Below are 24,789 nucleotides of genomic sequence, written 5' to 3'. Positions count from 1 at the left end.
TTCCACTCTGCTGATGAGGTCTACCGATCTTCCTCGGACGGAATTGATCGACCACCAGAGGACCTGCTCCAGAGCTTTAATCCGCCTGGCCTCCCTCCGTCTACTCTACGACTGAAGGTTGGTGTTCCTGTCATGCTCTTGCGCAATCTAGATCCAGGGCAAGGATTGTGTAACGGCACGCGTCTTGTGGTCACTGCTGTTGGCCAGACAGCGCCTTTCTTTATTGGTAGGATACTTGGCGGTGAGTTTGATGGTCAGATCCGAACGATTGCGCGCGTGAAGTTAGTGTCTGAGAACAACGATGCCTTACCCTTTCCAATCGTTCGGTATCAGATTCCGGTCCAACTCTGTTTTGCTATGTCCATTAACAAGTCGCAAGGTCAGTCGCTTGAGATTGTTGGTGTTGACCTACGACATCCTGTCTTTACCCATGGCCAGTTATATGTAGCCCTTTCACGTGTTACCACTGTATCTGGCATCTCTATTCTGATTCTGCCTGGTTCGATGGGCAAGGTAGTTAATATTGTGTATCCTGAGGTTATTTTGTAGACTGCTCTGTACAGTGCATGTACATTTCTGCCCTGCTACTATATTTGCCCTATTAGTAACGTCTGCTTTTATTACAATCGTATCGGTCCTGCGCTATCCTATTTTGGGCGGTGCCCCTGGAAATCCGGTTTTGGCTTCGTGTAATGACAGATCCGGCCTTGGCCCCCTTAAATCAGGTTCGATCCCCTTCGATCTGCTATGATACTTTCTCCTCGCTTCTTACCCACCACATTATACTTCCTGTTATTTTGCCTTCTATCTGCTTGCCATGTCACTCTTCATGTACACATCTGCTAGGGCCATTTCGCCTTCTGACCCTCCTGTACACAAAGAGCCCATTAGGCCTGTAGCTGTTATGCCAAGTATTAAGTGGCAAACGTTTGTTCAAGAGATGCTCGATTGGCATCACGTTGCAACTACCTACCTTGCCTGCATCAATTATGGTCTGACCGGACGAGAGGAGAGGAGTATTAGCTACACCCACCTTAACGTAAGCTGCTTTTGTGCTACTTTGTTATATGGGCTAATTTTCTCATAGGACTGGAACCTTCGTTATTCTTCTGCTATCCTGCCCAAGTACGATATTCCCTCTTTCGACTTCGACTACGACCTGGACTGGCCTTTTGTTGATGATGGGGGTGCAATAAATTGGCGTTGGTGGGGCTGTTACCGCGGCCTCTACCCGCCCTATCTAGGGCGGCTTTGGTCCCAGATGTGGTTCCCCTCTACTGTTGTCCAGGAGTGGCCGCTCCGGGATGGACCAGTTCATGGTCGGGTAGTAGGTGATCTACTAGATGCTACCCGATTCTATCCGCCTTATATGTGGAACCACAACATGAAGCTTCTGAGGCTTATGTTTCATAATACTGAGGTGGTTGAACTAGAAGACCCATATTCTAAGCCTGACTTCTATTTCCGGCATACTCTTCGGCCAAGGCATAGGCGTGCAAGGTCAGAAGAATGGTACACATCGGAGAACTCTCCCTGTTGGGTTCGGCCTAATGCTCATTGGGTATGTTATCTTGACCAGTCTTTAATCTTTTCTGATCATACTCTAGATTTGTCATGATCTTAAATGCTCTACGTGTTATCCATTAGCACAACGTCTTCGGTTATTGCCAGAAGATTACGAGCTGGAGTATAGGGATACCCCTTCACCTTCAACAGAGTCAATATCCAGTCCTGCTCCTCTTTCTCCTACAAGCTACTACGATAGTAGCATGTTACAGGATCTCCAATTAGTGTGGATCCGTCATTGGGCAATTGGGCGCATGGATTGGGCTCATCAGCACTGGTCTGGTCGGAAAAGGAAGGCAGATAATCAATATCGGAAGCGGAAAAGACATTTCACTGATTGGATTAACAAAGATACTACTCGCCCTGAGAAGTTAAGAAAGTTCGTAGGTGTTTGGGGTCTCGAGCTTTGGCATCATTTCTTTGAAGGTCTTGACAATGTATAGCTACTAATTCACTTCATATCTATTGCAGGAATAGTCATGTGCAGCCCATGATCCAATCATATTAGCTACCTATCGTGAGATCGTAAACGCCGTCCTTCATGCAGTGGGTATATTGTTACAAGGTCAATCCGTTAACTCCGGCAGGGAAAGCGTTAGTGGGTGTGGTGCTAGAGCAAACCGCTGCCACACTAACTCACATCTATCCAGAAAATGAACCAACCATCCAAACCCAGCAAACCAAAAGCAACCCCGCCGACTCCGCCTAATGCTTTTAGGGTCCACTCTGATTAGTCTAGAAGAGATACTGATGATCATCAGGCCTGTGCTTGCGCTCTTTGAAGAATTTCCTCTTCTTTGGCGTGCCTTTCGCGGGGACGGTCATATCAGTGCGGCCCAGATCGTTTGCTGCAGTCTTAACCTTTTTTTTCCTGATATTGCCTAACTCCGACTGGATCGAGTGTTCATCGCGGGATCGTTTCGTGGCCGATCGGGTCTTGACTTTTTCAACAAATGGAGGGTCGGAACTTGAAGAAGTGTTAGCAGAAACCTCTGCGTCATCAGCGGCTACGAACTCTCTGTCGTCGGTATCTTCCGGGTCCTCATCTTCTTCAGATCGACCCTCGGCCATGTCGGTGTTGTCCACGGGCCCTTCCGCCTCTTCCTCATCACCATCAGCCAGGCCCTCTTCAGCATTGAAAGCCATGCCAACGTCCACCACCATGTTGAACTGGGATGACAGGGACTGCATCACCTTGCTAAGTTCCATGCACTTATCTGTCGCGAGTTCCATCGTATCTTCAATCTGGTCCTGGACCTGACCAAACCAGGACCGCAGTGATTTATTGTCCATAGAGATTACTTCTTGGAATGACTTAATCACGATTGGTGGGGCTGTGTACATATTTTGCCGTATAGGCTGGGCCCTGGTCCTTGGAACTTGGTGACCGAACGAGTCAATCATGGAGGCCATGACCGGATTGCGAGGAACGGTGGGTTTGTTATGGATCAGAACTGAAGTGGCTTTTCGGGGGCTTGGATCCGCCTTGGTCGAAGCCGATCTAGGCCCTTTCGGTGTCGGGGTGGATGTTGGCACGGCCAGACCCTTCCACGGAGTGGGGATGCTCTTTGGGGAGGTGGTGATATCTTTAGGCATTGCCTTCTCCTTCTTTGGCTGATAGACTTCGTTCCATTCAATGAATTCAGTTCGATCTGCCGATATATGTTAGTATCTGGGTATATCCTATTTAGAAAGAGAATGACTTACTTCGGAGATCGCAACCTTTGCCTTCCGCACCGTAGTGACAATTCGCACAACTATGGCCGAAATGGTCGGGGACATATACACAGTAGACGAACTTGCCGTTTTTCTTCAGGCATTTCTGGCAGGGATCCCGTAAGATCCGACCCACCATGAAGGCCACCAGTGCCTCGGCTGCTTCGGGGCGTGTGACTTTGATTGGAACTGGGTTGAAGCCGTTCTGAAGAGGATCAACCTGTGTACGCACCATGACAATCCGATTCGTTTGCATCTTAACCAACCCTAAATAGGCTGTCGTGACCTTCACGTTCAGATCCTTTATGAACTTGGGGTCCATTAGGCGCCTAGAGAGTCCTATCATCTTCGCAGCAGTCTGGACCCCTTTGTATGGCGGCTTTAGATCAACGATTTCATATGAATCGGTGTCCTCCATAGAAGAGTCGGACTGCTCAGATTCGCTGCTTGAAGGTTCGGGCTGAGGTATGATCTTTCCCTTCTTTTTGCCTTTGGTCGGCTTCGACCCAGCTTCGGCCGGATCCATCTGATAGGGCGAAACGATTGGGGTTGGAGCGGGCAGGGCCTGACCCATGCCATATCCGTAATGTCCATACTGGGAATATGGTGGCATGAACTGCTGCTGGAAAGGGTACGGTCCGCCTGGAGCAAACGGAGGTGCTTCATGTTGAGGCCACTGGGTGTTCTGGTACGGACCCTGAGCCTGCGGATATTGACCCTGGGCCTGCGGATATAGACCTTGCGGTGGCGGATATGGTCCGCGACTTAGCTGACGGGCAAATTGCTGCTGATGTTCTCCATGGCCAGATACGGGTTGGATATGAGCGGGGGCAGGCTGCGAAAAGATATTGTTAGTCTAATTCCTTCCCAAGTCGTATCAATCCAGATTGATCCAGATTTACTTACGCTTCCACCATACTGTCGCCAGCTCTGATCTTGGCCGCCCTGCAAGCTGTCTGGTCTAGTCTGGCCAAAGGCGCGGGCGGGCACTGTCTGGTTTGGTCCTGCCTGCGATGCCATTGGACTCGGGCGAGACTGCGTGTCTTCTGGTCGGGACGTATTGGGCACGGAAGGCGAAGAGGTAGGTCCTGACGACGTGTTGTCTGATGGGGTGGGTTTGTCGTCGTCTAGCGCCTCTATTTTTCCTGATTAGCCCTAGATCATGACACGCGTAAGGTAAAACTTACTATCGCCATTAGCACCAGCCTCTTCGGCCAAGAGGTCCTGGCCTCCGGTCAGGCCTTTACCTTGGGAATCGATAATGACCTCGGTATTGATCTTTGGCGATGGAGGCTTATCATTAGGTTGCGACTGGTTGTTATCTGGCGTTGTCATGGCGTTATTGGACGCGATCCGCCGCGTCAGAAGTGAGCAGAGGGTGTTAGAGGCTGTTCTAATTAGATTTTAACCTGAAACGTGCGGATAGGGTAAGATGTGTACCTGTAGCGTCCTTGGCGGTTTGGGATTGGCTGGTAAGGTCGCACTGCCCTGGTTGGGTGGGTTGGTGGGCGTGGCAGGAGGAGATGTGAAGCTGGGTTGGTTAGATTGTTTATTGTGGCGGCCGTGCGCGTAAGCGAGCTGTTACGTAATCCTTCCTAATTAGGACTAGCCCCCTTCTTCCTGGAAAGGAAGGCTAATCTGCTCGTTTGAACTCTTTTTCATTTTCACGTTAACCTCGCAACTGGGTATATGGTAAATACTATCTACTTCTGACTAAATTACATAATCGCGATGTATCCATGCAATAGAACTCTTTGCTATCCTTTCGCTCTTCCAAAACCCAAATCCTAGATTCTGCTTCGTTTGCCTAATTGTTTCCTCCATCTCCTGTCTTCGTTTGTATTAGTAAACTACTGGTGTTAATCCATTCAATAGTCTCGAATCTACTTCCACGATGCTCTGCCGGCTTGGGGGCGAATGCGTTGCATTGTCTCAGATGGCCCGGAAGGCGCGTTAGTGGCCTGGTTCTGGTTGTGGCTACCGTGACGACCATGCTGTTATCCTCAATCTCTCCAACAACCTTTGGCTTCTGAGCCGGCCTCAATACACGGTGTGCTTGTTGCCAGGTTATTGTTACCGAGAACGGATCCCGCCATTATCGCTATTCTCAACCTCCCTTCATGCCTATAGCCTTCGCCCCCCTAATTGAACTACTCCTCTTCGCATCTATCGCATCCACCCAACTAGCCTCTAATTTGGCTAGCACTGCGATTCTAAGTGGGCCGTTGTCGCCTACTGAACTTTACGGGACGATTTCCGAGTATGGGACGATGACCATTTCAGAGCCCGCGGGAAGTTTCAATACCACGGCCTCCTCTTCCACTTTGACTTCTCGGTCGCTGATAGGAATTACTGGAGTTCCGGTCCCAAGCCTCATACCAAATGCTACGACCACAGCCTTTTCGTTGGCTCGTCCCCAAGCTCCTAATAGCCAGCCCTGTAATAACTATGTCGAATTCTGCAACCGAAGGCTCAGTAATATCTCACTAGTGGTCGCCCATAATAGCCCGTTCGTTGTACCTCACAATGTGGCCAGCAACCAGGACCGGCGAGTTTCTTTGCAGTTGGAGGACGGGATTCGCGGCCGTACGTTGAATATCCCACATGCTGGCGCATACTATGGAACATGAACGCGATACCCAATATTTATTGTTGAATTCGAGGAGACAAACCAAAAGTAGCTCTCCTTGGGTCTTATTATGCATCATTGGTTGTGTTCCGTCACATGTGCCAGCATGTGGTGTGTTGTCCCCACGCTCAAACACAAGCTCACCAGTTCTAGTTCAATTCGAAACTCACATGCCAAATGGTACTCTCAGGCTATGTCACACTTCGTGCGACCTTCTCGATGCCGGCACTCTTGAAGACTATCTCCACACTGTCGCTTCTTGGCTCGTCTCTCATCCCTACGAAATCATTGCAATAATGATGGGTAACGATGGCAGAGTTGCGCCAACAAGTTACGTCGCGCCTTTCACGAATGCCGGCCTTATTTCGTATCTCTATACACCACTATACCCAAACCTGACCCTCGACCAGTGGCCGACTCTCGAGGAAATGATACTTCAGAACAAACGCGTGGTTGTTATGCTAGACTATCTTGCAAATCAAACAGAGGTCCCATGGCTGCTCGATCAATTCGCGTATCAATGGCAGACGCCATTTTCACCCGTTGATTCGAGTTTCCCCTGCACGCAACAGCGGCCTCCTAATGAGGCCGAGGATATTTCGCGCAACAAGATGTACATGATCAACCATAACCTGAACATTCCGATAGCACTAGAGGCTGGCGACGCTTCTATCCTGATTCCCGCGTATACACTTCTCAACGAACTGAATGCTGTTGAGGGCAACGGGAGCCTAGGGCAAAACGTCAAGAAATGCACAGCTATGTGGGGGAGGCCTCCTAATTGGTTGCTTGTCGATTACTACAACTTCGGGAACTTCAACGGTTCGGTTTTTGAGGTCGCCGCTGCAGCAAATAATGTTACGTACAATCGTAAATGCTGCGGCACGGAAACTACAAGTGGCGTGAAATCTCGCGAGTTTACGTTAAACCAGACGTATTTGCTTGCGATTATTGCGGCTGTTAGTGTTTACGCTATGTCCTTGTCGCGAGTTTAAGATTAGATGCATAGCAAAATATTACCACTGCATTCGTCCTCGCGTCTAGATAATGGAAGCCAATGAAAGAGGGGCTCACAATCATCCCGGACCAATACCAATTAGCTGGGAGTGAAGGCCTCAGCGCAGCGGATTTTGTGGGACCCGTAATAGCCAAGTATTCGAGGTGGTGGATCAACCTAAGGAATTGCGGCTGCTTATATTCGAGTATGCACTTGGTGGAGAAGTCTACCCTCCCGGTACTGTTGGGAGGGAATATGACGACCCTACTGCACGTCAAAACACCTGTATCGCGTTCAGCTTTGAGTAGTCTCTGAATTTCTTGAAAGAGCACATGAACAACTTCTTGTTCTCGGGGCGCCGTATGGGGGAGGGTTGACGACTAGTCGTTGGGGCTCCAAGTCTTTTCTCCCCCGAGAGAATAGGCAAGTTTATGAGGAGGTTCTCAGAGCAGGATGGAAGATACCCAGAAGCACTTCGTCGATGCACGAATCTTCATCACAGTCGTTGATGCTGGAGGTTGTGCTACTACTAAGTTTCACTGTAGTGAGAAAGTTTAACTGAACTTTATCAGCGAGGACTACGTCGAATTGTTCGGTTTACTAGTTAAGTCTTCATTCTACCTTGACGAAACCCAATCAATGGGAAGTTACTCTCAAAAAACTTTCCAACCTAGTACATTTCCGGGCGGGGGCGGGGGCGGGGGAAATGGAAGCACTACTCCGTACGCGTGACTTCCAACTGTAAGACTCTGGTGCGTTGCGAAAATACAGAACTTTGCTCATGTTACTGGAGCCATCACCCCACCATTACCAAAATTCCTGCGCTGTCTACCGAGCGACGCGCTGTTTCCCTAAATATACAGACACCTTATGCAAGTTGGTTATCCTTGGCCGGGAGGACCGGTGCGAGAATGATGGTTTGGCTATCGCTCTGAATTATAGCCTCGGCGCAATCCAGGCCGATGATACAGGGGAAACCCTCCAGAATAATGTTGGCGTTCCTTCCTAGGGGAATATATATGGAGAATGGCGGGGGTGTTAGCGGTGAGGGGGATGATGTAGCTCAACTTGTCGCATGCGAAACGGGTTCACGTGACCCTGCTTATGAATGTGGGACCCTCACCTCACCCTTTTTCTGTTTAGGACTAGCGCTATCTCAGCTACTATATCAGCTACTATATATTTACCCCTGAGCTCTCTCGAGCTCGAGAGACATTACATCTTCGCTTAATCTACCTAGTTTGGTTCTCATCACCTAATTAACTACTACCGAGCATAGTTCACCAGGCACGGCCCTCAGAACTACGACTACTCGACGACCTACTCGTCCATACTGAGTATAGTTCACTAAGCGCAACCCTCGGAACCACGACTGCTCGACGACCTACTCGTCCATACCGAGCATAGTTCACCAAGCGCAGCCCCCAGAACCACGACTGCTCGACGACCTACTCGTCCATATCGAGCATAGTTCACCAAGAGCAACTCTCAGAACCACGACTGCTCGACGACGGGAGACCTGCTCAATTCATACGAACAACTCTCCACTGTATCAACGTACATCAAGATGACCTCAGCGATTGATGTCTCCGTACGGCTCACTAATAAGAGCGACTGGAAACCCTAGTTTAGTCACATCAAGACCAGAGCAACTAGAGAACACATCTGGGAGTACATTAACCCAGATCTCTCGCCAGAAAACCTGAAGATCAACTCTATGCCTCAGAGGCCTGCTGTCATAGACTTTCATACAAGTAGCAGTCATTTCAGTGCCAATCCTGGCCCCGATCGTTGCCAATTTTCGAAGAACTCCAGACAGCTAGTGAGGAAATCAGGTGGATCCTCGTCAGTCTGCTCATGCTGGACCAGGATTGATTGGATAGCTGCTGCGCATCCAGGGTTTACATCCGAAATTGCCGATACGAAGCCGTAGTGTGGTTGATACTTTGCCACATTTGGGAAGTGGGCTGATCTGGCGTCAAGATAGGCGTTCCTCTACACTGTAAACCATGTGTCCTGATCCTTTTTTGATGACCACTTCCTAGCGCGGTCGTATGCAATTCGCGCGCTCTGTTTGAGCTGCTTGTCGGAAGGCTCAAAGATTGCCTTCAAGGCTTTTAGCCTGCTGTAGATGGTCTCTTTGTCTCTGATGATACGGTAGTTGGTTGCGTCGACAGTGCTTTCAATGAGCACATAGAGGTCCAATAGAGCTTTGTGTCGAGCTTCAAATAGCCTCAGATCATCGCGATAGTCCTCGCGAGCCATTGCGTAGCATCGCTGATCCGTTGAGGGTTAGGTCAGAGACCATAGGATTGGCACTGCGCTGACTGCTACTTGTATAAAAGTCTATGACAGCAGGCCTCTGAGGCATAGAGTTGATCTTCAGGTTTTCTGGCGAGAGATCTGGGTTAATGTACTCCTAGATGTGTTCTCTAGTTGCTCTGGTCTTAATGCGACTAAACTAGGGTTTCCAGTTGCTCTTATTAGTGAGCTGTACGGAGACATCAATCGCTGGGGTCATCTTGATGTGCGTTGATACAGTGGAGAGTTGTTCGTATGAGTCGAGCAGGTCTCCCGTCGTCGAGCAGTCGTGGTTCTGAGAGTTGCTCTTGGTGAACTATGCTCGGTAGTAGTTAATTAGGTGGTGAGAACTAAACTAGGTAGATTAAGCGAAGGTGTAATGTCTCTCGAGCTCGAGAGAGCTCAGGGGTAAATATATAGCAGCTGAGATAGCGCTAGTCCTAAACAGGAAAAGGGTGAGAGGTGAAGGACCCACATTCACCTTGAGCAGGGTCACGTGAACCCGTTTCACGTGCGGCACAACTGTCCGGTTCTAAACTACCTCGATCTCCTAGATGATCGGAGGGCTAACCATAGACTGCGAATGCACTATCTCTTCAACCTAATAAGAGCTTTGGTGCTAATGATGACTGTGTTACTTGGGCGGTTTGTGAGTCTCAACGAAGGTGTTAGTATCTGATAGAGACCGAGCATCGATGTCACTAAAAGGATGGGGATTCAGTCTGAGATTTGAAAATGTCCCCTCTGAGAGGTCATTAATGAAACTCTGGCAGTGTTCAGATTTGATAATGTTCCTATTATATGCTGCAGGGTTCTTTCACGCGATGAGTCTACGCAGGCTGTAAAATTGTGAAGGGTGGAGGAAGTAAGATGAGTCTATGAGTTGAAATATGTAAAAAGTTTATTAAGAAATATTTAACAAGACTTCACAGTTTCCAGCGTGAACTTACAGTATTGATTTTCATGCATCGAATCTGCGATTGTGTCGATGGTTGAGGTGGAAGGTAATATTGTTTTGAAGACCAGAACAACGATTACTAAGGTACCTCATCACTTGGGTCTGGCTGCATACAAGAAAGAGAAGGAAGCATTGAAATCTCTAATTTGTTACCCCTTATAAGCTTTTGCCGCTCTCGCCGCTATCAAGTATAAAACGAGTCAACCGTAACGGAGGTGGGTGAGGAAGGGGTTTTAGAAAGTAAATTGAATTGCAAGAATAACACGCGACCAGAGGAATACCCAAGAGCAATAATTCTCCAATATACGGCAGTGCAACTCACCGACCGACGCTCGGGAGGAAGCCAAAGCAAACCTTTAATACTACAAAGGACCTACTGCTCCTCCGCGAGATATTATGTAAAAGGCTCGACCGAGGAAAAACGTTTCCAAGGAAAAGAGATGTAGTATGTAGCGCTTCTCTGCCAGTTTGGATAAACGTACCACCCCCAGAGAAGGAAAAGGTTTGAGCGACAGCCTCAATCTCTAACTTCTGCAGTTCCGCTCCTGTGCCGGCACCCTACAGCTTAACCGTCTCGTCGCCGGATGCCGACACTAGGACCTTACCGTCCACCGATAAGGCCACAGCCCAGACTGCACGTGAATGGCCCTCGAGCGTATGCAGTCCTACTCCTGTACCAGGATCCCACAACTTGTCTAACTTGTTCCTCGATGCCGACTCTAGTACCTTACCGTCTGACTAGAAGGCCCTAGCCCAGACTGAACTCGAATGGCCCTCGAGTTTCTGCAGTTCTGCTCCTGTGTTGGCATCGCACATCTTAACCATCTCGTTGCCTGATGCCGACGCCAGGGCCTTACTCTCCGGCGAGAAGGTCATGGCCCAGACCCACTTCGGATGACCCTCGAGCGTCTGCACCACTGCGCTCCAGGTAAATCATAATCTTAGTAGCCTACGAATCTAACTAGCAATCTGATCCCTGAATATATTCTTAGTTATACTTGTCTCCGGCGTAACAATAATCGAAGAGATTTATAGTTAGAGGGAGGTAGTATCCACTATCCATTGGTTCTTTAGCACAAAGCGCCTTGCATCTAAAGAGACATATATAATCGAGTGTTTTCACCTGGCTAGATATAGCTATCTTAGTACAAATATGCAAAATAGCACACTATGCTGTGATAGCAATTTAACTTACTACAACAAGTCCTTAAAAATTACTAACTAGCGCAATAGCTTCTAATATCTTCTCTATAAGGCCTAAGGCTTCAAGCTAATAACGGAAGCACTCTTATGTTAACCTGTAGGCATAGTCCTAGTCTCTAATAGCTCTTTTAATATGTTTGCGATGGCAAGCCCAATATTAGCAAGTGTACTTTACATGTGGTAGTAGCCGATTATATATAATTCGGGTTGTCAATCTTGGCTCGTACCTTTTGGGAACTCTCAAAGCTGCACAAATTTATTTAGGTACCGTGACATTAACTCAATGCGTTTAGTTTTTACCATCTAGTAAGTTGCTCTCTTGTCCAACCAGAGCAGAGTCTTGTCGCGTGTCCGAGAACCAAGAAGGAAGTTGCGAAGGGAGATATGCAGGGGTTTCACAGGAGTATCGTTGGCGGGTATGTGGAGAACTAAATGTAGCGAATTTAATCTGATGTTAACATCTTCCGCTGAGATATTGAGGAGGCTTGCAATTAGAGCCGCCGGGAGCGGATCAACAAGAATGACAATTGTCCCAACTATATTTCGGAACTTTTTTAGCAAGTATCTTATTCTCTCCTCATCTTGGCCAATTAACTGATCCAGGATTAGCTGATATTTTTTTTTAATCTAGCTTTAGCATACAGCTTGCTACTTGACACTTCAGGATAGCATCCAGGCGCTTCTTTAGATCCCAATGTAGATCTCTAACAAACAACACACTGTGGCAGCGAAAATAAAAAGAAGGGTAACAATATTAACCAAAACTTCGATAGTCTCACCCACGGGCCAACCTAAGAGTAGCCAATGCTAAGAAATCATCGAGTGCTCGGCTGTTATCTTTGCAAAATTGCACCTTAGGGACTTCAGTCTATTCATCATATAAAGCGTAGCGTTGAGATAGATAAGAAGGGCAGCCAGTTGACAACTCTCGGATACAACTGCCTATGTAACTACTAGAAACCAACAAATATTTACGCAGGAGAGAGGTGGCTCTGTAGCAATGTGTCTCAAACAAAAGACGAATCCCAGCCCATGGCAGGCCATAATATCTTGTTCAAGAAGTCCCAGCCAAAAGCAACCGCAACTGTCCGGCATTGTTAAACAGGAGGCACGGTTTGTCTAACCGGTGATCGCAAATGGCGTTTGGGATTTAAGCTAAGGCGTGGACGGTGCAGTATTCGAAGGGACTTGTTTAGAGGCATAGTGCGTGGCAGGGGAGAGATTGGTCGAGTTAGTAACAGTTAGTGAGTGGTGGAAAATGAGTTCATGCAGGTGCTGTAGTCAGTCGCGCCTTTTTAATAGAAAAACTGCTGCAGTTATCTTAGCCTTATTTTAAAGAGTCGAGAATAGCTGTAGTTATCAGACGTTCTGCCAATGGTAAAGGGCCGCCTGGCTCTCTAAGGTTAGGGTGAGTTTTCCCAGCGCGGCTAAAGGATGAGGAGGCCAAACCGATGTAACTAATGTGTACCACCAGGTAGTAGCTAGCACCAGCTAGTGGCCCACTCAAAACCCCACCAAAAATGGGAAACTCTGTACCTTAAAAACCTCAACAACAGCGCAAGAATGCATTCCAAAATTTTATCATCAGTCGGTTAAACCTGTTTTAAGACTGCTATTAGTTCTTACAAATAATCCACAAGGTAGCAATTTAGCTGAAGATTGGGGGCCAAAACTCAATTTATTGGAGTCGCAAACTGGGTATGAAGGGCTAACTATAAATCTTGGAATGTATTATTACGCCGTTGTTTTAAGGTACGACTTTCTCCATTGAGGGTGAATGCTTGAGTAGGCTACTGACTGGTGCTGGCCACTGACTGGTTGGATCCGTTAACAGATACGGCAGGATATGGGCTCGTGCGCTAACTAGTGGTAGGTAGATATAGAGGGCCTAACTGTATATAGGCTAGTATAATTCAACAATTGACGTAAGTAAGGGAATAAAGTTCTTGAGGGCTTGGAGCGGAAGGTGATTTCACTACTCACTGTAAACGATATTTAGACCCCAGTCTCCGTTGACGATCTGGTGTCACAGGTGGACCTCGGTTTGACCTGATTCGCATCCCCGCCCTCCAGCTGTGGCGGTGCAATTGTAGACAAGTGAGACCAAGTCCTAGAGCCTGCAGTAGAGTGCAAAACCCTGTGGTGCTGTGACACTTGAGGGCGATGGGGCTGAAATGTGGGGTATCGATCACTGTGGAACAAGATATCTTCCCGTGTGCGGCTGAAGACTCGTGACTATTGACTTCACTACGGTTTCCGTATTTTCAGGGATATGAGGAATATGGGGGGTTTGAAGTCGCACAGTGAAACAAGTCTTCCCATTCCAATAATGATTTAGGAGGCTTAGTTCGGTTTTATTGGACGGAGATTGGGGAGGAAGTGCTTTCGCACGAAGTGGGACGTAGCCGAAATAGATCCCTCTAATTCAAAGAGATAATCCAGAGGCGTAATTAACCGCACGGTTGAAAGGCTGATGGCATGCTTTAACCAACTTAGGGCAGTGTGGCTCTTGCTTTGGAGGATTGAGTGTCTGGCTATAAATGAATTATTCCAGATCCCAAGAGGTAGGGAAATAGCTCTAGAGCTAGAAAACCTGAGGGATGGCATTGAAATGGTTGACATCTTAAATCTAAGAAGACTAGATGAGGAGGATGTTTGAGTGGGAGCACAACATCCATTCTATCCTGCAAAAATAAGAAAACAGCTTCGGAGTTAATGTTGTTGCATGATTCCGGTACGGGCAGGGCGTTAGGTCGCTGGAGGATCTGGCCTTTGAGGGCGTCTAACGAGAGATGCATCGTGGCAGCAATCTAAAGGTAGTGCAAATGGGTACTTTTCCGACCCAAATGGAGAACCACTAGCCACGATTCATGGTCTGAACTCGATTCGTTCCATCCTCCATCCGGACTAAACGTGGCGCAGGACAAGGAAGCCGTTTCTTCGTATCCGTGTGGCTGGTAAGAAGTGAGGCGCAGGCAGTGCCCAGAAAAGAAAAGTCCGCACGGGCCGAGACAAATCCCACATTTCTACTCACAGACACTAGCTGCAGGAATGCTGTGGCTAGTGGCTCGATAAATGTGGCTGGTGTTCCGGTTGTTCTTACTCAAATCCTGAGAGGATGAGACGCCTTGTGGCGCAGGTCCCCCCACTAACGAGAACGAGAACGAGCTTGAAACAATTGAGTAGGGCCGGTCTGGCAGTGTGGCCAAGTGGCTAGCGCTCGGGCCTACCTCTAGCCATGAACCAGGGCGGACAGAAGATCAAGCAGAATTTGGAGGATAGAAATTAAGATGTTGATTCGGGAGTGCCTGAACCCATGAACCTGGTATCGAGCCAATCTGCTCGTTCTCGAAGTTGAAGCAAGCTCGTACCTTCGGCCCTTTATCGTTCAAGAGCATTGGCCATCGAGCATTGATCTCATTTGACCTGATATCAGACCAGAGGCCGTATCGCACCTGCGTTTAGGATGATGAGACGAAACCTTGTCTCATTGATGGCTCCGCGGTATTGAATATAACTTTCTAAAGCTGTGTAAATTTGTACTCCGCTCGTCTAGACTTGCAATCCATCGCCGAGGTGTTCCACAGTATGCGCGATGCGAGAGAGGCACTATTTGGCGCAAAGTGGGTTAACCTTTCTCAAAAGGGTACTACGCGGTCGTTCGGTCTGCCGCATTCCGCGCTACGGGCCTAGAAGCCATATCTCACGTTAATGAAAGTATCGTGCGGCTCTAGGACAATCCAATTTGAGGAGAAGAAAATCATGGTGTTAATATGATCTTGCGGCGGTGATTGGCTTGTCCCGCACCCCACTCTTTGCGCTCCCCGGCGACCAAATTTCTCCGCATCTAAGGATATTGCTCGCCCTGAAGATCATGAAACGTTGCCGTTTTGGACACGGAGGAATGTGCACCTGAAATATTCTGGAAGACGAGTCGAACGAACACATTATTTGCAGACAAAAGGCATATGATGTTGCGAGCATAAAGAAAGGAGTAGAATAAGCAATACGTTTAAATAGACCATCTGCCGGCAGAATTTCAGGATCGCGATCAGCTACTTTGCTCAACCAAAATGTTGTTCAAAAGTCTCATCTCGGTGGCAGTCTTTACGGCTGCTGCTTCTGCCAAGATCTTCTATGCTGGTGTAGCTGAGAGCTCTGGTGAGTTCGGAGTGTATAGCCAGACCAAGCAGAAAGGCTTCGGGTTGCCAGGGCGTTTTGGAGTCGACTACTCTTTCATCGACAAGAAAGGGATTGATGTTTACGTTGACCAGAACAAGGTATGATACCAGCAGCCAACGGTAATGAATAGTCTGACTAGGCTATAGGTCAACTTGTTCCGGATTGCCTTCCTATTAGAGCGTATGTGCCCGCTCTCCTATGGGTTGGGCGCGAAATTCAATGAGACGCATTTCGATTATTTCAAGGAAGCAGTCGACTATGTGACGAAGACCAAGGGTGAGTTGCGTGCATCACGAGGCTTTCGGGAGACAAAAGTAACATCTCGCTAGGTGCATACTGCATTTTAGACCCTCACAACTGTAAGTACTCATCAAAAACATTTTGAATATCGTTCATCTTGGCAGATATGCGATACAACGACCCCTCGCAGCAGCCTATGACTGGGTCAATTATCGGCGATACCTCTGATAAGACCGCTGCCACAACAGCCCAATTTGGGGCGTTCTGGGGTGAATTAGCCGGCCGTTTCAAGGACAACGAGAAGGTCATTTTCGGGCTGATGAACGAGCCGCATGACATGAAAACTTCTCTTGTCATACAAAACAACCAAGCTGCTATTGACGGTATTCGAAAGGCAGGTGCTAAGCAACTTATCCTTGCCCCGGGAAACAGCTGGACCGGAGGACACTCTTGGACTGAAGGAAGTGATCCGTCGACACAACTTACCCAGTTGAAGGACCCGGAGAGCAACACAGCCTTCGATATTCATGAGTACTTAGATTCGGACTTCAGTGGAAGCCATGCGGCATGCGCCCAGTCGGTTACGAAGCTTTCCGGAGTTACCAGCTGGCTAAAGCAAAATAACTATAAAGTAAGAGACTGGCTGCAGTTTGGTGTTCTGAAGGGATAAAGTGGCTTACACGCACTAAGGCCATGATCACGGAATTTGGTGGGAGTAACACAACTCAATGTGCTTCAATGCTTACCGACTTCATCAAATATATGGACGCAAACGACGTGTACATTGGTTGGAGTAAGTAAATGGACTTCTCTACACATTCAAGTTTGCTGCTAACAACCTCAAGCTGCTTGGGCTGCCGGTCCCTTCTGGGGAAGCGCCAGCGCATGTTGCACCGACAGCAAGCAATGGGGCAGCCTTGAGCCGACAAGCAAGGCTAGCGATGGTTCCCCTGGGCTGTACGAGACCGTTTGGTTGAAGACAATCCAGCCTTTAGTTCCGAAGCAGCTTGTGTGGAGTGGTATGTCTAGCGTGAAAGGAGGAACAGTTACTACTAAACCTGTAAGAAAGTAGATGCCAAAATGTTGGGCAGAATAGAGAACGAAACTCGTAACCTTGATAGTAGTTGGATTGAATGGAAAAATCCTAAGCGATTTAGCTGAGCGACCGTCGTGTCAAGTTCGCGAGGTGTTGTGTGAATTCTAGCTTTGGTTAGCGGGAGTTTTGTTGAAGGTGTCTGGCGGTCAACCCTTGGCCCAGCTTTAGACGTTGGTTTCTTAGAGAGATTTGCGTAATTTTCTAGTGCACCATTCTGGAATAAGGACATAGTTGCTGTGTCCTGGAGGTTTTGTGGATCGCGGACCAGGATCAAACCTGAGAATGTCGGAAATGGATATACAGTTTGAGAGCTCATCATTGATGATGATGATGATGATGTCTTTATTACGCCCGGCTCTAGCCTAGAGGGCACTAGTACGTTATTACCTAAGCGCTTCCTTGGTGATGGCTTAACTCCTCGTTCATCATTGATTGTATCGTGAAGGAAGTCAGTTTGTGTGCCCAAGCTTTGAAAATTTCCGGCACGAGCTTCTATCAAGCTGCGCATTAGGTGTATTATAAGCGAGCCGCTGCTAACGATGGCTTGCAAGGCTGTGTCTGCTTCAAATAGCAAGCGGACGCGAAGGATCGATAAGCAACCCTGACCTTTTCCCTTCCTAGATCCGCTGACTAAGATTTTCAACATCCACCCTGTCGTGCATCCGCAAGTCTTAATGGGTTTCTGCATCTCTCCACCTATGGCCTAACGAAGCGCGATCGAAATGCGCTCATAATGCCCTGCGGCCGTTTCCACGGCTGAAGCTCTTAAATGTCTCGCCCCCATCAGACTGGCCCAAATCCAACCAATTTTCTTAGTGGCTGGACTCGAGTCTGTCGGATAGAGGATGCTCCGTGTGCATTATCAGCCACAGTTCCACAGCTAATGGCAAGAGTTGCACCTGAGATCCCGCTTGTTGTGGCTTCTTAGCGCTTGGATCGGATACTGTTCAGTTCATGACACAATGCCGACACGCAACCGGCTCCAGGGCTGAGGTTATGCTCTGGTATATGGTAGCCTGGAAATTGGAACTGGAACCTGGGCAACGGTGAACGGAATGGGTCCAAGAAAAGAATGGATTGAGGCGGTAATTGCCACCCGGATTTGGCGAGTGCTGTGGCTAGGGACATCCTCTAGTGCCCATCATCTTTCCCAGGATAGACCATCTTTATTTCCTCATATAAATCTACCGCCTCCATCTATAACCACTGGACGGCGAGCTAAATATCCCCAAATCATTTCCTAACACCATGGCCGGCTCACCAGATCCAAATGACTTTTCCCAGTATTTCGCTTCCACTCCAGAGTTACAAACTGCAGATACACCCCCAGGCCGACAGGATCGACTTGGGGTTCCGGAAACTGTGCCTTCAAGGTCGACTTCGCCAACGCAGTACGAGTTTATCACAACCACCGGCGAGGAGAGCGCAACGGCGAGCAAACAAAAGTTGAAAACAGTTCGAAGCCATGTGATGAAGAACTATTTGCAGCAACAGAAAGGTCGAGGATCGGGAGAACCTTCCCTCTCGCCGGCAGCTGAGAGAAGAAGAGGAAAGCAACGTGCGAGGTCGAGTCGGTCCACGTCTCGTGAGACGGAACGTGTGCCAATCAGCCCGACGGCAGAAGGACGTTCGGTGACCGCTGAGGTTGGGTCCTTATTCTCAGGCATTTCCTCATACACAGCCTTGATAGGTGGTTTTGAGGGACAAACGATATCAGGTAAGTGATACGCCCAGGAGGCCACTATTCCTATCCTGAGAAGAGTAGGTATACACCAAGGGCAATTGGCCTTTCCACTAGAGACAGGTTCGAGAGCCCCTACATTTAACTAATCGCCGCCGACTAAGCTAACACTGTGTGCTTTGGTATAGGAAATAAGCAGCCGTTCGCACTGGATTTCGAGTGGGACTCTCCTCGAGATGAGGTGTCAAAATTTGCGGAGCAGTACGTGGCGTCTTTGATCCATGACAAGAGAGCTAGCCTTGTAGAACCGAGTTTTGAAACGCTGAATTCCAAGGGCGAGACTGTGCGAATGATCAAGGACACGTTGGGAGTATGTGGAAACGATGTACCTCAAACAACTATATTTGCAGTTAGCCTGTTAGCATTCGGATGCGTAAGTTGACCTTCTTTCCTTCGTTAACTATGCTGACGGAGCAGGCGGTTGACTGCGATTGGGAACAAGCTCGGAGCCATCTGGAAGCTTTGCATCGTATCATTGATGCGCAAGGCGGTGTCCAATTCCTTGACTTCGAGTTACAACGAATCTGCACCTGGCCAGTACCCTCAATTCAAAGTATCGTCTTATATCACTAATACGTACTACAGGAGCGCGTACTGCCTTGCTAGCGCATTGATTCTCCCTCCCGCATTGCCTGCTCCGCATTATCAGAATACTGCTTCGCTTCCACTTGCGTTTCTTGATGATGCGCAAATCCGAGCGTGGCGAACAGTAAAGCGGTTTCCGAAGAACAGCTCGTTCGTTTTTGACGTTGTAGTTCGATTGCACCAACTGGGGCTCGCCGCCAGCTCCGACTGGTCCACCAATATTGATCAGAGAGCCCTCAGCAATCTTTATTTTGAGGCTCTCCAAAATTCAACAGCGCTTCAACTAGAAGAGCCGTGGAGTCCCACCATTGGAAGTGGGGTCCAAGGGCGGGAGACAACGATGATGTGGAAGGTTTGGGCAGCTGGTTTATCGCTCTTTGTTTGGGGTACTATTCGCCATTCTAGGAATCAAGCCGGCCTTTTCGTAACACACCGCTCTTGCGATCCGGTTATTTCTCGAATTCGGGGCTTGCTCGAGGATTTGGGCAGCTATCACTCATGGCCACGAGGAAGGAGTCTTGAGCCAGTTCTTGTGACTCTATTCTACTGTTCTGAGATGTGCGATATCATCGATCCATGGAGGTTGTGGTGTGTTAATGCACTACGAAAGGCTGCAGAGATGTTGAAACTCAAGACGGTTGAGGACTTCAGGAAGACGCTGGATGTCTTTCCATCTACTGAGCAATACAGAACTGCTGCGGACGAGATATGGAGAGAATTAACTCTGGGTACGGCTTCGTCTGGAACGCCCAGCCTTATGTTTTCGTCGATCCAATGAAGAGGTCGCTGTTTGGGGTTGGATTTCAGTATTTTCAGAAAAAGATTTTTTTTTCCCACACGGAGATATTTTTCCTTTCATTTCTTTTCGCCATAGCCACCTGAGATATTTCGTAAATCAATTTATCAGTCTCCCCAACAAATAAGCAGACAAGAATGAAGAATCTTTGAGCTGTAGAGACTTTCGCAGCACTTCCGTGATCCCACAGTCCAGGAAGGATTGTCTTCGTAAAATATACCATAAAGGGAAAACACTGACGTACTGCACTTTGAAACCCGCAATGTAAATTTAAATATGCCTGTGGCCGTAGAAGAGTGGGGGGAAATGAAGTTCCGGATCCACCAAGGCTGTGATGCAATTTGAGGAAAATCTGAAGATCATTAAGAGAATGCGTCGGATGAGATACTAAGCCTAGTCGCTATAGATTTCTGGGGTTACACAATAGACTAAAGGGAAGAGTGATTAGGAGTGGGAGAAAATTGGTATTAGTGAATGTGGTGATGTGTGGAGCAGCCTTTCGCGCTATCCCTCATTCAGCCATGGAGCCTTGGCGCTGAAGCTTGAGCTCCACTTCCCCGGCATGCCCACCGCCTTCTTACTCCCAATAGCTAAGTTGGTGATTAGCATCCTCCGAATATGTTCCAGGATGTGCCCCATGACTTGCTTCCGTCTTTACCGACATAAGGGCAACTATCTGCGCTGATTCTGACCTCTACACTAGAGCTGTTGCCATGGGCGTCAAATATCCCCTCGGAGAAGCCACCTCCTCCGATGCCCACGCAATTGCGACCCTCTTCGCACTATCTTGGACCTCTCCCTTTACACAACTCCAATTCGGCAAAATCAACCCACCTTCGCTAGCCAAGGCCATGGCCCCTCGAATCGTCGATCAAATTCGAAAGCCACACTGCCTATTCATTGTCGCTCGGCATCCTGAGACTGATGAGGTTGTGTCTGTGGCACAATGGTCTGCCCCAATCAGCAGCAAGAATGGGGAAGGAAATAAGAAAGAGATGGCAGGCGAGAAAGAGGAAAGACAGCGGCTCGAAGATGAGGGCTATCGGCAGAGGCTACCGGAAAATAGTAATAAAGATTTGATTATGGAGTTTACCGTAAGTCTGCGGAAGTTGAGGAATGAAGTGCTGGGGGAGAGGGAACATTACCGTATGGCTTGACCTCTAGCATTCTCACGCATGTCCAGCTAAACGGCAACCACAGGCCTAGAGAACCTTGCCACACATCCTAACTATCGAGGCCAAGGTCTTGCATCTCACCTTATTGAATGGGTGTTCCCTCAGGCAGACATAAAGGGTGTCATTGTGTATCTTGATACTGCAAGCGATAACAGTGCCATGCGATTATACAAGAGATTGGGTTTCCAAGAAGCCGGCAGTCAAACCATTGACGAATTGAGCAGATTTGGGGGAGAGGGCAGCGAAACGCATGTTGCTTTGATCAGATACCCCCAAAATTAGTTTGGGCTACTGTGTAGTAGCACGTAGGGTGGATTGGGTCAAGGCCTAATTCAAGTTAGAGGACTGCATTTAACTAACGCTCCCCCCTCCAAGTCTAGCAAAGGGATAGTGAGATCTACACTCATCTGACCATTTTTTGGTAGGATGTACCAAGACGCCTCAGCATAAGACCGCTTTCGGGCTTCTTAATCCCCCACATGGTGATACTAATCAGCATTCAAGTAGCGGTGGAGAAACTATTGGCGCGTTATAAGAGTGGAGAGGACTTCTATTACCCTAGAAATCCTTCTAATAGCCATCCTTCAAGGCAACATTTGCTGAAAGCACCTATTAGATCACAGCAGGGACCCATCCTGACGCAAGCTCACTGTCTGCACTTCCTTATTCCGCAAGTATCGTTGTAGCATTCTTCGAGGAGGGTTAGTTCCCCTTACGCATTTGGGGAAGTCCAGATTTCATGGCTAGGAGGATCAGGGAGAATGCGGGGAGGATGTTTGTCGCAAGCTCAAAGTCTAGGTGGAAGGTTCAAGAAGCCATGACAGTACTTGTCGCAATCTCCTCCTTTCCTGCATTGTTTGATTGGAGAATGGTCGCAGATGCCTTTTTTGCAGTTATTCCTACAGTCGGTTTTGCCGGAGCATCCTCGAATGCACTTCGTGAAGTCATGATCACACGTGGCGCAGAGGTTTAGAGAACCTCTCTGGATGTCGCGGACTGAGTTGCTGGTGTGGATCGTCGTAACGAGGCTAAAGCTGGTGCAAGCCAGGAGTAGAAGGAACGGTAAAAGCTTCATGGCTATTGATAGTTGGTGGATCGACTAGAGGAAGAAAGTGGGAGTGTCCGATGGAGAGGAAAGGAGCGTGGATGGGAAGTGGAAGAAGTTCGCGTGACTGGTCCTTATATCCGTTGGCTTTGGCTGCAGGAGGGTCAACGTAACAGAGGGTCAGTCAGAAGAGTCCGCATCAACGCGGGAAGGCGGTGTGGACCACATGATCACAACCTCAATCACCGCCTTACGGTAGTCACCATGCTGCTTATATGACTAGAACATGAGCATCATTGTAAGTTCTGAGGATCCTGCTTGACTTGCCATGAATCCTTTAATAATTATACTAGGCCCTTCGTTAAGTTAGGTATGAATGTCTCCCATGAAAGCATTAACCATCTTCATCAATCCAAGTGAGAGACTCCAAATAGAGTACCGAAATCGAGTATTAGACGTGAATCCTCCCACCGTATATCTCTATCTAATTTTACCGAAATCGGCGGAATACTTCACCTGGGGTACAATACCTGCCACCTGAATCCAGTGAGCAACTCAGAGTACATGTGCTGCGTATTTTTGAATGACTTACCAGTGCTGATGTGAAGTATTTAACATCCTTTTGGGGTTTTGTCTGGGCAGTAGTGGGCACCGCACGCGCCGACCCAACTACAGGGTTGTCCACCATGAAGGCAAGTTTGGATCTTGCATTTGTGAAGACAACACACATCTCCTCCGCAAAGGTCTGCGCAATAGTTATAGTAGGTCGTGCAGTCGTTGCAGTCATGGCGTAGCGGGGTTGGCGGTGGAGCGAGTAAAGCTCTGTCGGCCGTCTTGGTGGGGGAGTGGTCATTGTTGACTTCTTCGGTAGGGTTGGGCAGAGCGACCGCAAAGTTAGCGGCGGCCAAAGTGACGAGAAGAGAGATCTGCATGGTTGGCAATCCAATTGGACGAAGGAATGTAGTCGAGCTGGGGGGGGGGTAGAGTAGAGTCTATGGTGGAGTGAAGAGGGAGGAGAACCCTTAGCGCTGGGGATACTCTATAGGAAATGCAGGAACTAACGTTGGCCTGGCTTGCATGAGGGACCTGATCTAGAAACAGCGGTAAGTTATGCAAGATCGAATTTCCACCGAGACCATAGGATATCGTAAGAGGAGGGGCAGTTAGCATGAGATGAGCCATTGCCGGCGCAAACATTATGTCACCACCAATACTAGGTCCCTTCACTTGGTTGATTCTTTATAACTCCTTCACATAGTACTCATTCACAAATATCAGAAAGGGGGCCCCCCTAACCGTGATCGACGCATTCTTGGAGTTTCCTCTTCACACAAAACCTTCACCATATGGGCTCGAGCTAACCAAATAGGATTGAATATTACGCTACTGTGCTCAAATTCAATGGTGGTGATAGTGGTTCGTTTGATATTAAGGACACTCTACACGGAAGTCCTCAAATATCTTCTTAATAAGGGGCCACCACTAACTGGGTTTCGATCTAAGCGGGGAAGAAATGCAAGTAGAAGAATATTTTTCCAGAATTCAACTAGCTAGGTACTAGCAGGCGTCAAGAGGGAACTCCTAGAGAGGCTCAAGTGCCTGACTCCGTCTTTCGAGCACTTCAACTCGTATACTGAGGTGGTACCCCTTGTACTAGGAAGAGGCGAAGATTTTAGCATTCCTCTCCAAGCTTGCTCTCTTCATAAGGAGCCAGTTTCACTGTTTGAACACATGGCAGGGGTTATTATTGGCATATATTTGTATCCTGTTGACGCTGGTCTTAATCCAAGCAACGGGTTAACGAATTAACATTATTTACTGTAAGCTTCGTGCTATGTGCTAGTATGCTATACCAAGAGGATGACTCTGTCAGTCATGAGTGAGGTTCTTGGGGTGAGAGTACGTGAGATTGTGAGTCCTGCCCTAGAATAACCAATGGTTTATTAGGCAGGCGGAGGCCCCACCTCAGACCGGCACGGTAGGTGGTTGATCATAGACACTACTCCCCCGCGTCTCCTTATCTTGGCTGTATATCACCCACACCACTGTGCGACCCATTCACCAGTGGTTAAGATCTCGACATCTCGGCACTGTCATATGGCTTAACTGATCTTCTCTCTTCCGCCCAACTACAGAAAAGCTGGGAAGCTTCTTGGAAAATGTTCGCGACCAACTACCTTCTAAAAATAAACGGCGCAATAGGGCAGGTTTGAAGGGCTAAGGAACGACGGTTCAAGTTCTAGAGGAATATAGGGCTTTGTAGGCTTGCATGTGGGACATCTCCGTCGCGGAGCATTCAACTACTGACTCGAGTTGGGGTTAGGAACAGAGCAGGGATCCTTCCCGTCAGCGAATGGCCATAAAACCCCTCCTTAGTTGACCCCCAGGTCCGAGTCGTAGTGTTTACTGTTTGCCCCTTTGAGTGTACTTACTTTAGCTGAACAAACGGTCGGTATGAGAAACCATATGGCAGTGGGGTGGTTCTACTCCCCTTTCCAAATTAGATGTTATTTCCTCACCCGCATTCCAAATTTGCGACCACCCAGAGTAAGAACCTGA

At 48.2% G+C, this 24,789-nt stretch overlaps 9 protein-coding genes across 9 annotated transcripts; 6 read left to right on the top strand and 3 right to left on the bottom strand.

Annotated features, from left to right (window-relative positions):
* Positions 1 to 783: 783 nt before the first annotated feature.
* Positions 784 to 1,870, top strand: BDR25DRAFT_367820 (uncharacterized protein; the record flags this gene model as incomplete). Its single annotated transcript, XM_033697021.1, has 3 exons — positions 784 to 1,039; positions 1,088 to 1,561; positions 1,769 to 1,870. The coding sequence occupies exons 1-3, from the start codon at positions 818 to 820 to the stop codon at positions 1,868 to 1,870; spliced, it is 798 nt and encodes a 265-aa protein (XP_033548745.1). The 5' UTR covers positions 784 to 817.
* Positions 1,871 to 2,301: 431 nt separating this feature from the next.
* BDR25DRAFT_313759 (uncharacterized protein) lies at positions 2,302 to 4,617 on the bottom strand (the record flags this gene model as incomplete). Its single annotated transcript, XM_033691402.1, has 4 exons — positions 2,302 to 3,218; positions 3,274 to 4,117; positions 4,189 to 4,427; positions 4,470 to 4,617. The coding sequence occupies 4 exons, from the start codon at positions 4,615 to 4,617 to the stop codon at positions 2,302 to 2,304; spliced, it is 2,148 nt and encodes a 715-aa protein (XP_033548744.1).
* A 935-nt stretch (positions 4,618 to 5,552) lies between these two features.
* BDR25DRAFT_222806 (PLC-like phosphodiesterase) lies at positions 5,553 to 6,906 on the top strand (the record flags this gene model as incomplete). The annotated part of the gene is made up of 2 exons (XM_033685075.1): positions 5,553 to 5,868; positions 6,065 to 6,906. 2 exons carry the CDS (start codon positions 5,553 to 5,555, stop codon positions 6,904 to 6,906), a joined length of 1,158 nt encoding a protein of 385 aa, XP_033548743.1.
* Positions 6,907 to 8,872: 1,966 nt separating this feature from the next.
* Positions 8,873 to 9,231, bottom strand: BDR25DRAFT_24099 (uncharacterized protein). The gene has a single exon (XM_033685725.1). The coding sequence runs from the start codon at positions 9,171 to 9,173 to the stop codon at positions 8,904 to 8,906; it is 270 nt and encodes an 89-aa protein (XP_033548742.1). The 5' UTR covers positions 9,174 to 9,231; the 3' UTR covers positions 8,873 to 8,903.
* A 2,442-nt stretch (positions 9,232 to 11,673) lies between these two features.
* Positions 11,674 to 11,997, bottom strand: BDR25DRAFT_222794 (uncharacterized protein; the record flags this gene model as incomplete). Its single annotated transcript, XM_033685074.1, has 1 exon — positions 11,674 to 11,997. A coding segment is annotated over one exon (324 nt), but the record flags the coding sequence as incomplete, so codon positions are not given.
* Positions 11,998 to 15,443: 3,446 nt separating this feature from the next.
* On the top strand, positions 15,444 to 16,864 carry BDR25DRAFT_222184 (glycoside hydrolase family 5 protein; the record flags this gene model as incomplete). The annotated part of the gene is made up of 6 exons (XM_033685059.1): positions 15,444 to 15,650; positions 15,699 to 15,828; positions 15,882 to 15,911; positions 15,957 to 16,423; positions 16,483 to 16,585; positions 16,638 to 16,864. The coding sequence occupies 6 exons, from the start codon at positions 15,444 to 15,446 to the stop codon at positions 16,862 to 16,864; spliced, it is 1,164 nt and encodes a 387-aa protein (XP_033548740.1).
* A 923-nt stretch (positions 16,865 to 17,787) lies between these two features.
* Positions 17,788 to 18,929, top strand: BDR25DRAFT_303260 (uncharacterized protein; the record flags this gene model as incomplete). Its single annotated transcript, XM_033689973.1, has 1 exon — positions 17,788 to 18,929. A coding segment is annotated over exon 1 (473 nt), but the record flags the coding sequence as incomplete, so codon positions are not given.
* A 1,681-nt stretch (positions 18,930 to 20,610) lies between these two features.
* On the top strand, positions 20,611 to 21,526 carry BDR25DRAFT_285555 (acyl-CoA N-acyltransferase). Its single transcript, XM_033688191.1, has 2 exons — positions 20,611 to 21,156; positions 21,211 to 21,526. The coding sequence occupies exons 1-2, from the start codon at positions 20,724 to 20,726 to the stop codon at positions 21,465 to 21,467; spliced, it is 690 nt and encodes a 229-aa protein (XP_033548738.1). The 5' UTR covers positions 20,611 to 20,723; the 3' UTR covers positions 21,468 to 21,526.
* Positions 21,527 to 22,615: 1,089 nt separating this feature from the next.
* BDR25DRAFT_354389 (uncharacterized protein) lies at positions 22,616 to 24,162 on the top strand (the record flags this gene model as incomplete). The annotated part of the gene is made up of 10 exons (XM_033695303.1): positions 22,616 to 22,751; positions 22,778 to 22,796; positions 22,826 to 22,973; positions 23,014 to 23,035; positions 23,077 to 23,193; positions 23,326 to 23,377; positions 23,409 to 23,460; positions 23,509 to 23,749; positions 23,795 to 24,026; positions 24,111 to 24,162. The coding sequence occupies 10 exons, from the start codon at positions 22,616 to 22,618 to the stop codon at positions 24,160 to 24,162; spliced, it is 1,071 nt and encodes a 356-aa protein (XP_033548737.1).
* Positions 24,163 to 24,789: the final 627 nt, after the last annotated feature.

This window comes from Lindgomyces ingoldianus (assembly GCF_010093535.1).
Source record: "Lindgomyces ingoldianus strain ATCC 200398 unplaced genomic scaffold BDR25scaffold_13, whole genome shotgun sequence".
Taxonomy (NCBI): domain Eukaryota; kingdom Fungi; phylum Ascomycota; class Dothideomycetes; order Pleosporales; family Lindgomycetaceae; genus Lindgomyces; species Lindgomyces ingoldianus.
The sequence above is the reverse complement of the archived record's forward strand: the minus strand, read 5'-3'. Positions and strand labels throughout refer to the sequence as shown.

Excerpts from the sequence above, each read along its gene's own strand:
- BDR25DRAFT_24099 (XM_033685725.1), bottom strand. The coding sequence starts at position 9,173 with ATGGCTCGCGAGGACTATCGCGATGATCTGAGGCTATTTGAAGCTCGA.
- BDR25DRAFT_285555 (XM_033688191.1), top strand. The coding sequence starts at position 20,724 with ATGGGCGTCAAATATCCCCTCGGAGAAGCCACCTCCTCCGATGCCCAC. Across the intron at positions 21,157-21,210 it reads GGGGGAGAGGGAACATTACC|GCCTAGAGAACCTTGCCACA; the intron begins GTATGGCTTGAC and ends CGGCAACCACAG.